The sequence below is a fragment of the Procambarus clarkii genome, chromosome 65 (genome assembly GCF_040958095.1).
Source record: "Procambarus clarkii isolate CNS0578487 chromosome 65, FALCON_Pclarkii_2.0, whole genome shotgun sequence".
Taxonomy (NCBI): Eukaryota; Metazoa; Arthropoda; class Malacostraca; order Decapoda; family Cambaridae; genus Procambarus; species Procambarus clarkii.
Window position 1 is genome coordinate 27,556,762 of NC_091214.1, and position 15,460 is coordinate 27,572,221.

General features: G+C 53.0%; 1 protein-coding gene across 1 annotated transcript in view; it reads left to right on the forward strand.

The window, feature by feature from the left end:
- Positions 1-15,460, forward strand: part of LOC123770989 (uncharacterized) — a 184,639-nt gene that overhangs the window by 138,709 nt on the left and 30,470 nt on the right. The window contains exon 2 of the mRNA XM_045763163.2: positions 6,207-6,395. Within this exon, the coding sequence (XP_045619119.2) occupies positions 6,207-6,395 (189 nt within the window). The remainder of the gene's footprint in view (positions 1-6,206; positions 6,396-15,460) is intronic.

Here is a 15,460-nt window from a genome sequence, read left to right on the forward strand (position 1 = left end):
CCTGGGACAGTGGGTGTAGTACTGGACACACACCACCTGGGACATGTGTGGTGTTAGTTACTGGTACACAATACAACCACCTGGGACAGTGGGTGTAGGTTACTGGCCAGCACACACCCTGGGACAGTGGTTGTATTAACTGACACACCCTGGGACAGTGGTGTATTAAGGACACACCCACTGGGACAGTGGGTGTAGGCTGGACACGACACACACTGGGACAGTGGGTGTATGTACTGGACCACCCTGGGACAGTGGTGTAGTACTGGACACACACCACCTGGGACAGTGTGTGAGTACTGGACACACACACCTTGGACAGTGGGTTAGTACTGACAACACACCACCTGGGACAGTGGGTGTAGTAATGGACACACACCACCTGGGACAGTGGTTGTAGGACTGGACACACAACACCACTGGGACAGTGGGTGTAGTACTGGACACACACCTACCTGGGAACAGTGGTGTAGTACTGGACACACACCACCTGGGACAGTGGGTGTAGTACTGGACACCACACACCTGGGACAGTGGGTGTAGTACTGGACACACACACCCTGGGACAGTGGGTGTAGTACTGGACACACACCACCTGGGACAGTGGGTGTAGTACTGGACACACACCACCTGGGAAGTGGGTGTAGTACTGGGACACACACCACCTGGGACAGTGGGTGTAGTACTGGACACACACCACCTGGGACAGTGGGTGTAGTACCTGGACACACCCAACCTGGGACAGTGGGTGTAGTACTGGAACACACACACCCTGGGACAGTGGGTGTAGTACTGGACACACACACCCTGGGACAGTGGGTGTAGTACTGGACACACACCACCCTGGGACAGTGGGTGTAGTACTGGACACACACCACCTGGGACAGTGGGTGTAGTGACTGGACACACACACCTGGGACAGTGGGTGTAGTACTGGACACACACACCCTGGGACAGTGGGTGTAGTACTGGACACACACACACCTGGGACAGTGGGTGTAGGACTGGACACACACACCTGGGACAGTGGGTGTAGTACTGGACACACACACCCTGGGACAGTGGGTGTAGTACTGGACAACACACCACCTGGGACAGTGGGTGTAGGACGGACACACACCACCTGGGACAGTGGGTGTAGTACTGGACACACACCACCTGGGACAGTGGGTGTAGTACTGGACACACACACCCTGGGACAGTGGGTGTAGGACTGGACACACACCACCTGGGACAGTGGGTGTAGTACTGGACACACACACCCTGGGACAGTGGGTGTAGTACTGGACACACACCCTGGGACAGTGGGTGTAGTACTGGACACACACCACCCTGGGACAGTGGGTGTAGTACTGGACACACACCACCTGGGACAGTGGGTGTAGTACTGGACACACACACCCTGGGACAGTGGGTGTAGTACTGGACACACACCACCTGGGACAGTGGGTGTAGTACTGGACACACACCACCTGGGACAGTGGGTGTAGTACTGGACACACACCACCTGGGACAGTGGGTGTAGCACTGGACACACACACCTGGGACAGTGGGTTGTAGTACTGGACACACACACCACCTGGGACAGTGGGTGTAGTACTGGACACACACCACCTGGGACAGTGGGTGTAGGTACTGGACACCACACCACCTGGGACAGTGGGTGTAGTACTGGACACACACCACCTGGGACAGTGGGTGTAGTATTGGACACACACACCCTGGGACAGTGGGTGTAGTATTGGACACACACACCCTGGGACAGTGGGTGTAGTGCTGGACACACACCACCTGGGACAGTGGGTGTAGTACTGGACACACACCACCTGGGACAGTGGGTGTAGTACTGGACACACACCACCTGGGACAGTGGGTGTAGTATTGGACACACACACCCTGGGACAGTGGGTGTAGTATTGGACACACACACCCTGGGACAGTGGGTGTAGTACTGGACACACACACCCTGGGACAGTGGGTGTAGTACTGGACACACACCCTGGGACAGTGGGTGTAGTGCTGGACACACACGCCCTGGGACAGTGGGTGTAGTACTGGACACACACCCTGGGACAGTGGGTGTAGTACTGGACACACACGCCCTGAGACAGTGGGTGTAGTACTGGACACACACCCTGGGACAGTGGGTGTAGTACTGGACACACACCACCTGGGACAGTGGGTGTAGTGCTGGACACACACACCCTGGGACAGTGGGTGTAGTACTGGACACACACACCCTGGGACAGTGGGTGTAGGACTGGACACACACCACCTGGGACAGTGGGTGTAGTACTGGACACACACCCTAGGACAGTGGGTGTAGTATTGGACACACACCCTGGGACAATGGGTGTAGTACTGGACACACACCACCTGGGACAGTGGGTGTAGTACTGGACACACACCACCTGGGACAGTGGGTGTAGTACTGGACACACACCACCTGGGACAATGGGTGTAGTACTGGACACACACCACCTGGGACAGTGGGTGTAGTACTGGACACACACACCCTGGGACAGTGGGTGTAGTACTGGACACACACACACCCTGGGACAGTGGGTGTAGTACTGGACACACACACCCTGGGACAGTGGGTGTAGTACTGGACACACACCACCTGGGACAGTGGGTGTAGTACTGGACACACACCCTGGGACAGTGGGTGTAGTACTGGACACACACACCCTGGGACAGTGGGTGTAGTACTGGACACACACACACCCTGGGACAGTGGGTGTAGGACTGGACACACACACCCTGGGACAGTGGGTGTAGTACTGGACACACACACCCTGGGACAGTGGGTGTAGTACTGGACACACACACCCTGGGACAGTGGGTGTTGGACTGGACACACACACACACCCTGGGACAGTGGGTGTAGTACTGGACACACACCACCTGGGACAGTGGGTGTAGTACTGGACACACACACTAGGACAGTGGGTGTAGTACTGGACACACACACCCTGGGACAGTGGGTGTAGTATTGGACACACACACCCTGGGACAGTGGTGGAGTACTGGACACACACACCCTGGGACAGTGGGTGTTGGACTGGACACACACACACACCCTGGGACAGTGGGTGTAGTACTGGACACACACCACCTGGGACAGTGGGTGTAGTACTGGACACACACTAGGACAGTGGGTGTAGTACTGGACACACACACCCTGGGACAGTGGGTGTAGTATTGGACACACACACCCTGGGACAGTGGGTGTAGTACTGGACACACACGCCCTGGGACAGTGGGTGTAGTACTGGACACACACACCCTGGGACAGTGGGTGTAGGACTGGACACACACACCCTGGGACAGTGGGTGTAGTACTGGACACACACACCCTGGGACAGTGGGTGTAGTACTGGACACACACACCCTGGGACAGTGGGTGTAGTACTGGACACACACGCCCTGGGACAATGGGTGTAGTACTGGACACACACACCCTGGGACAGTGGGTGTAGTACTGGACACACACACCCTGGGACAGTGGGTGTAGTACTGGACACACACGCCCTGGGACAATGGGTGTAGTACTGGACACACACACCACCTGGGACAGTGTGTGTAGTACTGGACACACACACCCTGGGACAGTGGGTGTAGTACTGGACACACACACCCTGGGACAGTGGGTGTAGTACTGGACACACACCACCTGGGACAGTGGGTGTAGTACTGGACACACCCTGGGACAGTGGGTGTAGTACTGGACACACACACCCTGGGACCGTGGGTGTATAGTACTTGACACACACCACCTGCGACAGTGGGTGTAGTACTGGACACACCCTGGGACCGTGGGTGTTGCACTGGACACACACACACCCTGGGACAATGGGTGTAGTACTTGACACACCCTGGGACAGTGGGTGTAGTATTGGACACACACACCCTGGGGCAGTGGGTGTAGTACTGTACACACACACCACCTGCGACAGTGGGTGTAGTACTGGACACACATCACCTGGGACAGTGGGTGTCGTACTGGACACACACACCCTGGGACAATGGGTGTAGTACTGGACACACACACCCTGGCACAGTAGGTGTAGGACTGGACACACACACCACCTGCGACAGTGGGTGTAGTACTGGACACACACCACCTGGGACAGTGGGTGTAGGACTGGACACACACACACCCTGGGACAATGGGTGTAGTACTGGACACACACACCCTGGGACATTGGGTGTTGTACTGGACACACACCCTGCGACAGTGGGTGTAGTACTGGACACACACCACCTGGGACAGTGGGTGTAGCACTGGACACACACACCCTGGGACAGTGGGTGTAGTACTGGACACACACACACGCCCTGGGACAGTGGGTGTAGTACTGGACACACACACCCTGGGACAGTGGGTGTAGCACTGGACACACACACCCTGGGACAGTGGGTGTAGTACTGGACACACACACACGCCCTGGGACAGTGGGTGTAGTACTGGACACACACACCCTGGGACAGTGGGTGTAGCACTGGACACACACACACCCTGGGACAGTGGGTGTAGCACTGGACACACACACCACCTAATATTCATCGCGGCAAAGAAACGGAGACAGGCAGATAATTAGGGAGTCCCAAGAGTCCCTCAGGGGGTCAAGCACCGGTCCCACCCTCCACAGAGAACACTGGGTAGCAAAACTTCACCCCAACTAAAACGTAAAAGTCATCCCAGTAGAGCAGAAGCCGGGCGCCCACCACCCCGCACGCAGAACCAACCAGAACACGTGACCCAAGGCGATATGTGCGCCAGGCGTCGTACAACCGGACCGTTCAATAGGGATGCCAAACGGCAGTAGCAAAGCCAAATCACCAAAACAGGACGTGAACCCGGGGCTCCCAGGCAGAGGTGGTGTCCAGATGTCCGCTCGTCGTCAAGGTTGAACCAGGAGTCCCATCCGAGGTGTGTTGTTGTTGTTGATTTAGGGGCGACGACGATCGTGGGATCGGATGCCCCCCCGGCGTACCCGTTAAGGGTGAATCGCGAAGCCTGGAGAGGTGGAACGCCAAGCCAAATCGCAAAACGAGTGACGCCAATCACTAGAAACTAATATGCCATACGGCAAATAAACGCAGTCAGGCAGATGATTGGGGAGCTCCAGGAGTCCCTCAGGGTGACAAGCACCGGCCCCGCTCCACACAGAGAACACCAGGTAGGAAAACCAAAATTCGGCCACCAACTAAAACGCAAAAAGTCATCCAGTGTCCCCCGGCAGAGCAGAAGCCGGCCGCCCACCACGACTGAAGGCACACTAGGAGCCCACCAAGACCCGCCATCCCCCGGCACCTCTAGGCCAAGATAGCCCCCGAACACCGTCACCTCGCCGGGAGAACCACCAGTACACGTCAAAAAGAAATCTATCAACAATCCTGTGACCCAAGGCGATATGTGCGCCTGGCGTCGTACAAGCGGACCGCTGAAAAGGGATACCAAATGGCCGTAGCGAAGCCAAAACGCGAAAACAAGAGGTGATCAGGCGGCTTCCAGGCGGAGGAGGTGTACAGACGTCCGCTCGGCCTCAAGGTTGAACCAGGAGTCCATCCGAGGTGTGTTCTTGGGAACAAAAAGCCCAATATAAAGAGAGCTTCAAAATCTCCCAAACCACCCAAGGCAAAGAAAGCTGTCAAGAAAACAAAGGCAAAATAAACGACGACATGCAAGCAGCATGAATACACATGACAACAAACATCCAGGCCTATATGTGGTGATATATAATATATGTGGTGATGGAGTGTTGTTTACTGTCGCTGCAGCGTCTGGACACAAGGGGAATCCACCCCAAGGCGGCTATAGTTACCCGACCTGATTTAAGGATTAATGTATACTATCATTAAACAAACATATATGGTTTAACAATTATTTATTGTGTATACGTATTTATTTTAGAGTATTACTATGATATGCTTATAGCTATTAGATGTAATTACATATCCTGGCATGGAAGCAATACAGATGCTTCCCTGGCATGGTGTGGGCTCTAACTGGTGGAAATATTCTGACCTGACACAGTCTTGGGAGAGCTTGCCTTGTTCTATAAATAGTAGCCTTGATCATGTAACATAGACCATGTTACTCAGATGTGTTATACTGTACTTTTGGTGGAAATTTTCCACACTTGTTGTGTTGGATGTTATTGTTGTGGTGGTGGTGACTGACGAGTCAACACTTGCAGGTGGCGGTGTGGGTGTGTGTGATGGCAACAACCATCGCGCCATCTCCAGGGGACCATCAGGAGGACGGAGCCGTCATGGAGGAGCTGGCAGGAGACGTCAGCGTGGAGGGCAGTGTGGAGGTGCGCAGTGACCCCGGCGAGGATGCAGGGGCGTCTCCCTGCCCAGCCTCCTGCTTCTGTGAGGAAGAGGTGAGATAAACTCACCTTGACCGAACACCTTCAATTACTATTGCTAACTGCAATACAAGAACAGTTAATTACGCCAATTTGGTGAGGTTCTGTTTTTCCTGGGAGCCTGGGCCTCCGAGGGTGCCTGGCCCTCCCAGGGTGACTGGCCCTCCCAGGGTGCCTGGGTCTCCCAGGGTGCCAGGGCCTCCCAGGGTGCCTGGCCCTCCCAGGGTGGCTAGGACTCCCAGGGTGGCTGGGCCTACCAGGGTGCCTGGCCCTCCCAGGGTGGCTAGGACTCCCAGGGTGGCTAGGACTCCCAGGGTGGCTAGGACTCCCAGGGTGGCTGGGCCTCCCAGGGTGGCTGGGCCTCCCAGGGTGGCTGGGCCTCCCAGGGTGGCTGGGCCTCCCAGGGTGGCTAGGACTCCCAGGGTGCCTGGCCCTCCCAGGGTGCCTGGGCCTCCCAGGCACCCTGGCCCTCCCAGGGTGCCTGGGCCTCCTATACACTGTAATGTTCTCTTGGTTTTCAAGAAGCGCTCACAGTCTCACACTCACTCATAATCATCTCAGGAAATCTGGAAAATATGATTTTTTGTTGAAGCAGGATTTACCACAGCTTGTGGAGGCGAGTTCACCCAGCAAGTGCGTGTGAGCACCGTGTGCACGTGTGCGTGTGAGCACCGTGTGTACGTGTGCGTGTGAGCACCGTGTGTACGTGTGCGTGTGAGCACCGTGTGTACGTGTGCGTGTGAGCAGGGTGTGTATGTGTGCGTGTGAGCAGGGTGTGTATGTGTGCGTGTGAGCACCGTGTGTACGTGTGCGTGTGAGCACCGTGTGTACGTGTGCGTGTGAGCCGGGTGTGTATGTGTGCGTGTGAGCAGGGTGTGTATGTGTGCGTGTGAGCACCGTGTGTACGTGTGCGTGTGAGCACCGTGTGTACGTGTGCGTGTGAGCACCGTGTGTACGTGTGCGTGTGAGCCGGGTGTGTACGTGTGCGTGTGAGCACCGTGTGTACGTGTGCGTGTGAGCAGGGTGTGTATGTGTGCGTGTGAGCACCGTGTGTACGTGTGCGTGTGAGCAGGGTGTGTACGTGTGCGTGTGAGCCGGGTGTGTATGTGTGCGTGTGAGCAGGGTGTGTATGTGTGCGTGTGAGCACCGTGTGTACGTGTGCGTGTGAGCAGGGTGTGTACGTGTGCGTGTGAGCCGGGTGTGTATGTGTGCGTGTGAGCAGGGTGTGTACGTGTGCGTGTGAGCACCGTGTGTACGTGTGCGTGTGAGCAGGGTGTGTACGTGTGCGTGTGAGCCGGGTGTGTATGTGTGCGTGTGAGCAGGGTGTGTATGTGTGCGTGTGAGCAGGGTGTGTATGTGTGCGTGTGAGCAGGGTGTGTATGTGTGCGTGTTAGCACCGTGTGTACGTGTGCGTGTGAGCATCGTGTGTGCATGTGAGCAGGGTGTGTATGTGTGCGTGTGAGCACCGTGTGTACGTGTGCGTGTGAGCACCGTGTGTACGTGTGCGTGTGAGCCGGGTGTGTATGTGTGCGTGTGAGCAGCGTGTGTACGTGTGCGTGTGAGCATCGTGTGTGCATGTGAGCAGGGTGTGTATGTGTGCGTGTGAGCACCGTGTGTACGTGTGCGTGTGAGCACCGTGTGTTCGTGTGCGTGTGAGCCGGGTGTGTATGTGTGCGTGTGAGCAGCGTGTGTACGTGTGCGTGTGAGCATCGTGTGTGCATGTGAGCAGGGTGTGTATGTGTGCGTGTGAGTAGGGTGTGTACGTGTGCGTGTGAGCATCGTGTGTGCGTGTGAGCAGGGTGTGTACGTTTGCGTGTGAGCAGAGTGTGTACGTGTGCGTGTGAGCATCGTGTGTACGTGTGCGTGTGAGCAGGGTGTGTATGTGTGCATGTGAGCATCGTATGTACGTGTGCTTGTGAGCACCGTGTGTACGTGTGCGTGTGAGCATCGTGTGTAGGTGTGTGAGTGAGCAGGGTGTGTACGTGTGCGTGTGAGCAAAGTGTGTACGTGTGAGCCGGGTGTGTGCGTGTGTGTGTGAGCAGGGTGTGTACGTGTGCGTGTGAGCATCGTGTGCACGTGTGCGTGTGAGCAGGGTGTGAACGTGTGCGTGTGAGCAGCGTGTGTACATGTGCGTGTGAGCACTGTGTGTACATGTGCGTGTGACTGGGTGTGTACGTGTGTGAGTGAGCAGGGTGTGTACGTGTGCGTGTGAGCAAAGTGTGTACGTGTGCGTGTGAGCAGGGTGTGTACGTGTACGAGTGAGCAGGGTGTGTACGTGTGCGAGTGAGCAGGGTGTGTACGTGTGAGCACCGTGTGTACATGTGCGTGTGAGCCGGGTGTAGTCACCTATTTGAGCTTGCAGGATCGAGCTTGGCTCTTGGATCCCGCCTTTCTAGCCATCGGTTGTTTAAAGCAATGACTCCTGTCCCATTTCCCTATCATACCTAATTTTAAAATTATGAATAGAGTTTGCTTCCACAACCTGTTCCTGAAGTGCATTCCATTTTCCCACTACTCTCACGCTAAAAGAAAACTTCCTAACATCTCTGTGACTCATCTGAGTTTCCAGTTTCCACCCATGTCCCCTCGTTCTGTTATTATTACGTGTGAACATTTCATCTATTTCCACTTTGTCAATTCCCCTGAGTATTTTATATGTTCCTATCATATCTCCTCTCTCCCTTCTTTTCTCTAGTGTCATAAGGTTCAGTTCCCTCAGACGTTCTTCATATCCCATCTCTCGTAACTCTGGGACAAGCCTCGTCGCAAACCTCTGAACCTTCTCTAGTTTCCTTATGTGTTTCTTCAGGTGGGGGCTCCATGATGGCGCGGCATACTCTAAGACTGGTCTCACGTAGGCAGTGTAAAGCGCCCTAAAAGCCTCCTCACTTAGGTTTCTGAATGAAGTTCTAATTTTCGCCAGTGTAGAGTACGCTGTTGTCGTTATCCTATTTATATGTGGCTCAGGAGTTAGATTAGGTGTCACATCTACTCCCAGGTCTCTTTCTCAAATCGTTACAGGTAGGCAGTTCCCCTTCATTGTGTACTGTCCTTTTGGTCGTCTATCACCTGATCCCATTTCCATAACTTTACATTTACTCGTGTTGAACTCCAGTAGCCATTTCCTTGACCATCTCTGCAACCTGTTTAAGTCCTCTTGGAGGATCCTACAATCCTCATCTGTCACAACTCTTCTCATTAATTTTGCGTCATCCGCAAACATTGACATGTATGATTCCACTCCTGTAAACATATCATTTACGTAAATTAGAAAGAGGATTGGGCCCAGCACCGATCCTTGAGGTACTTCACTCGTTACTGTTCGCCAGTCCGACTTTTCGCACCTTACCATTACCCTCTGGCTCCTTCCTGTTAGGTAGTTCCCTACCCATGCTAGGGCCTTTCCGCTTACTCTTGCCTGCCTCTCAAGTTTGTAAAGAAGTCTCATGTGCAGTACTGTATCAAAGGCCTTTGGGCTGTCAAGAAATATGCAGTCTGCCCAGCCTTCTCTGTCCTGCCTTATCCTTGTTACTTTGTCATAGAATTCTAAAAGGTTTGTTAGGCATGATTTCCCTGTCCAGAACCCATGTTGGTGCTTGTTTACAAACCCAATGCTCTCCAGGTGCTCAACAAATCTTAGCCTAATTATTCTTTCATGTATTTTGCAGGGGATGCTTGTCAGTGATACAGGTCTGTAGTTAAGTGCCTGCTCCCTATCACCTTTCTTGAAAATCGGTACGACATTTGCCTCCTTCCAACAACTGGGCAATTCTCCCGACATAAGTGACTCATTAAAGATCATTGCCAGAGGCACACTGAGAGCCTGCACTGCCTCTTTTAGTATCCACGGTGATACTTTGTCTGGTCCAACCGCTTTAGTTGCATCCAGTGTTGTCAACTGTTTCATTACCTCCTCTGCTGTCACCTCTATATCTGATAGTCTTTCATCTATGGTAATCTCTTCTAACAATGGAAGCTGCTCAGGCTCGGTTGTGAACACTCCATGGAAACTTGCATTCAGTACCTCACAGATTTCCTTGTCGCTTTCTGTATATGCCCCTTCTGTTTTCCTCAGTCTTGTCACTTGGTCATTTACCGACATCTTCCTTCTTATTTGGCTGTGTAGTAATTTAGGTTGCTTTTTCGCTTTGATTGCAATATCATTCTCATAATTTCTTTCCGACACTCGTCTTATGTTAATGTAATCGTTCCTAGCTCTGTTACATCTAATCCTGTTGTCCTCTGTCCTTTGTCTTCTGTACTTCCTCCACTCCCTCCTGCTTCTCACTTTTGCTTCCTGACACTGTCTATTAAACCATGGGTTATTATATTCCCTCCTGCTTTTTTCCTTTATTGTTGGAATAAATCTCTTCCACTTCCTTGCATTTCCATATGACTTGGTTCATCATATCTTGCACTGTTTTTCCTCTAATTTCTTCCTCCCACTGCACTTCTCCCAAGTAGTCCCTTATCCTTCTGTAGTCCCCTCTTCTGTAATCAAGTCTCCTTACTCGGACCTCTTGTCCTTTGGTCACAATTTTAAGCTCCATCATGTAGTCAAAGACTAGGACACAATGGTCACTGGCTCCTAGTGGTATTTTATGTTCAAAATGCTCGATGTCTTCTACATTCTGGGTGAAAACGAGGTCTAATAGGCTGGGCGTATCCCCTCCTCTTTCCCTAGTGTCTTCCTTCACATGCTGTGTTAGGAAATTCCTGTCAATAACGTCTACTAGCTTCGCTCCCCAAGTCTCCTCCCCGCCATGGGGATTCTTCGTTTCCCAATCTATCTCTCCATGATTTAGGTCCCCCATGACCAGCAGCTTCGCTCTCATTCTATGCGCTATAGTTGCTGCCCTCTGCAGTTCATCTATACACGCCTTGTTGCTGTCCTCATACTCCTGCCTGGGCCTTCTACTGTGTGGTGGGGGGATTGTAGAGTATCAATATTACAATCTTCTTCCCAGCCACTGTCAGAGTTCTATGTTTGGAGTTCGTGCTTTCATTGGTACCCGGATTTTCCAGCTCATCAAACATCTATTTCTGCTTTATTAGGAGTGCCACTCCTCCTCCCAGTCTCTGTGTCCTTTCTTTTCTTATCACCTGGTACCCCTCTGGAAAGATTGCGTCCGAGATCATGCCATTTATTTTAGTTTCCACTATTGCCACTATGTCTGGGTTTGTCACACTTACTCTTTCTTTTATCTCTTCTGCTTTATTGGATACCCCATCCGGGTGTGTACGTGTGCGTGTGAGCAGGGTGTGTGCGTGTGAGCATCGTGTGTACGTGTGCGTGTGAGCATCGTGTGTACGTGTGCGTGTGAGCCGGGTGTGTACGTGTGCGTGTGAGCAGCGTGTGTACGTGCGAGCACCGTGTGTACGTGTGCAAGTGAGCATCGTGTGTACGTGTGCGTGTGAGCAGGGTGTGAACGTGTGCATGTGAGCAGGGTGTGTACGTGTGCATGTGAGCAGGGTGTGTATATGTACGTGTGAGCCGGTTGTGTACGTGTGCGTGTGAGCAGCATGTGTTCGTGTGCGTGTGAGCAGCGTGTGTTATTGTACGTGTGAGCAGGGTGTGTACGTGTGAGCAGGGTGTGTACGTGTGCGTGTGAGCAGGGTGTGTACGTGTGCGTGTGAGCAGGGTGTGTACGTGTGCGTGTGAGCAGGGTGTGTACGTGTGCGTGTGAGCAGCGTGTGTTATTGTACGTGTGAGCAGGGTGTGTACGTGTGAGCAGGGTGTGTACGTGTGAGCAGGGTGTGTACGTGTGTGTGAGAGCAGGGTGTGTGCGTGTGAGCAGGGTGTGTACGTGTGTGTGAGAGCAGGGTGTGTGCGTGTGAGCAGGGTGTGTGCGTGTGAGCAGGGTGTGTACGTGTGAGCAGGGTGTGTACGTGTGTGTGAGAGGAGGGGTGTGTGCGTGTGAGCAGGGTGTGTGCGTGTGAGCAGGGTGTGTACGTGTGAGCAGGGTGTGTACGTGTGTGTGAGAGCAGGGTGTGTGCGTGTGAGCAGGGTGTGTACGTGTGTGTGAGAGCAGGGTGTGTGTATGTGAGCAGGGTGTGTGCGTGTGAGCAGGGTGTGTGCGTGTGAGCAGGGTGTGTACGTGTGTGTGAGAGCAGGGTGTGTGCGTGTGAGCAGGGTGTGTGCGTGTGAGCAGGGTGTGTACGTGTGTGTGAGAGCAGGGTGTGTGCGTGTGAGCAGGGTGTGTGCGTGTGAGCAGGGTGTGTACGTGTGTGTGAGAGCAGGGTGTGTGCGTGTGAGCAGGGTGTGTGCGTGTGAGCAGGGTGTGTGCGTGTGAGCAGGGTGTGTACGTGTGCGTGTGAACAGAGTGTACTCACCTATTTGTGCTTGCGGGTGTTGAACTCTGGCTCCTGGCTCCCGCCTCTCAACTGTCAATTAACAGGTGTATAGGTTCCTGAGCCTATTGGGCTCTATCATATCTACACTTGAAACTGTGTATGGAGTCAGCCTCCACCACATCACTTCCTAATGCATTCTATTTGTCTACTACTCTGACACAAAAAAATTCTTTCTAACGTCTGTATGGCTCATTTGGGCACTCAATTTCCACCTGTGTCCCCTAGTGCGTGTGCCCCTTGTGTTAAATAGTCTGTCTTTATCTACCCTGTCAATTCATCGGAGAATCGTGTACGTGGTGATCATGTTCCCCCTAATTCTCCTGTCTTCCAGCAACGTGAGGTTTAATTCCCGTAGTCTCTCCTCGTAGATCATGCCTCTCAGCTCGGGTACTAGTCTGGTGGCAAACCTTTGAACCTTTTCCAGTTTAGTCTTATCCTTGACTAGATATGGACTCCATGCTGGGGCTGCATACTCCAGGATTGGTCTGACATAGGTGGTATACAAAGTTCTGAATGATTCCTTACACAAGTTTCTAAATGCCGTTCTTATGTTGGCCAACCTGGCATATGCCGCTGATGTTATCCTCTTGATATGGGCTGCAGGGGACAGGTCTGGCGTGATATCAACTCCCAGGTCTTTCTCTCTCTGTCTCTTGAAGAATTTCATCTCCCAAATGATACCTAGTATATGGCCTCCTGCTCCCTACACCTATCTTCATTACATTACATTTGGTTGGGTTAAACTCTAACAACTATTTGTTCGACCATTCCTTCAGCTTGTCTAGGTCTTCTTGAAGCCTCAAGCTGTCCTCCTCTGTCCTAATGCTTCTCATAATTTTGGCATTGTCAGCAAACATTGAGAGGAATGAGTCTATACCCTCCGGGAGATCTATATATTAGAAACAATATAGGACCGAGTACGGAGCCCTGTGGGACTCCACTGGTGACTTCACGCCAATCTGAGATCTCACCCCTCACCGTAACTCTCTACTTCCAATTGCTTAAGTACTCATTTATCCACTGTAGCACCTTACCAGCTACACCTGCCTGTCTCTGCAGCTTATATACCTGCTTCTTATGTGGGACCGTGTCAAAGGCTTTCCGACAATCCAAGAAAATGCAGTCCGCCCAGCCTTCTCTTTGTTGCTTAATCTTTGTCACCTGGTCGTAGAATTCATGTTGGCGATTTGTCACGAAGTCCCTTCTCTCGAGATGTGTTACTAGGTTTTTTTCTCACGATCTTCTCCTTCACCTTGCATGGTATACAAGTCAAGGACACTGGCCTGCAGTTCAGTGCCTCTTGCCTGTCGCCCTTTTTGTATATTTGGGACCACATTCGGCGTCTTCCATATTTCTGGTAGGTCTCTTGTCTCCAGTGACTTACTATACACTATGGAGAGTGGCAAGCAAAGTGGCTCTACACACTCTTTCAGTACCCATGGCGAAAACCCATCTGGACCAACAGCCTTTCTAACATCCAGCTCCAGCAGGTGTCACTTGACATCCTCTCTCGTAATTTCGAACCCTTCCAAGGCCGCCTGGTTTACCTCCCTTTCTCCTAGCACAGTGACCTTACCTTGTTCTATTGTGAAGACCTCCTGGAACCTTTTGTTGAGTTCATCACACACCTCTTTGTCATTCTCTGTATACCTGTCCTCGCCTGTTCGAAGTTTCAATACCTGTTCTTACACTTTTGTTTTCCTTCTGATGTGACTGTGGAGTAGCTTTGGTTCGGTCTTGGCTTTGTTTGCTATATCATTTTCATAACTTTTCTCTGCTTCTCTTCTCACCCTGAGAAGGTGAGAAGAGAAGTGGGGGTTGTGATAGGACATGTAGGGGAGAGAGTACGTGTGGGGGTGACAGTACGTGTGGGGGTGAGAGTACGTGTGGGGGTGACAGTATGTGTGGGGGTGAGAGTACGTGTGGGGGTGACAGTATGTGTGGGGGTGACAGTACGTGTGGGGGTGAGAGTACGTGTGGGGGGTGAGAGTACGTGTGGGGGTGAGAGTACGTGTGGGGGTGAGAGTACGTGTGGGGGTGACAGTATGTGTGGGGGTGAGAGTACGTGTGGGGGTGACAGTATGTGTGGGGGTGACAGTACGTGTGGGGGTGAGAGTACGTGTGGGGGGTGAGAGTACGTGTGGGGGTGACAGTACGTGTGGGGGTGAGAGTACGTGTGGGGGTGACAGTTTGTTTGGAGGTGACAGTACGTGTGGGGGTGAGAGTACGTGTGGGGGTGAGAGTACGTGTGGGGGTGACAATACGTGTGGGGGTGAGAGTACGTGTGGGGGTGAGAGTACGTGTGGGGGTGAGAGTACGTGGGGGGTGAGATTACGTGTGGGGGTGACAGTATGTGTGGGGGTGAGAGTACGTGTGGGGGTGACAGTACGTGTGGGGGTGAGAGTACGTGTGGGGGTGAGAGTACATGTGGGGGTGACAGTACGTGTGGGGGTGACTGTACGTGTGGGGGTGACCGTACGTGTGAGGGTGAGAGTACGTGTGGGGTGCGAGGAATTGTGGGGGTGACAGTACGTGTGGGGGTGACAGTACATGTGGGGGTGAGAGTACGTGTGGGGGGTGACAGTACGAGTGGGGTGAGAGTACGTGTGGGGGTGACAGTACGTGTGGGGGTGAGAGTACGTGTGGGGGTGACAGTACCTGTGGGGGTGAGAGTACGTGTGGGGGTGCGAGGAATTGTGAGGGTGACAGTACGTGTGGGGGTGACA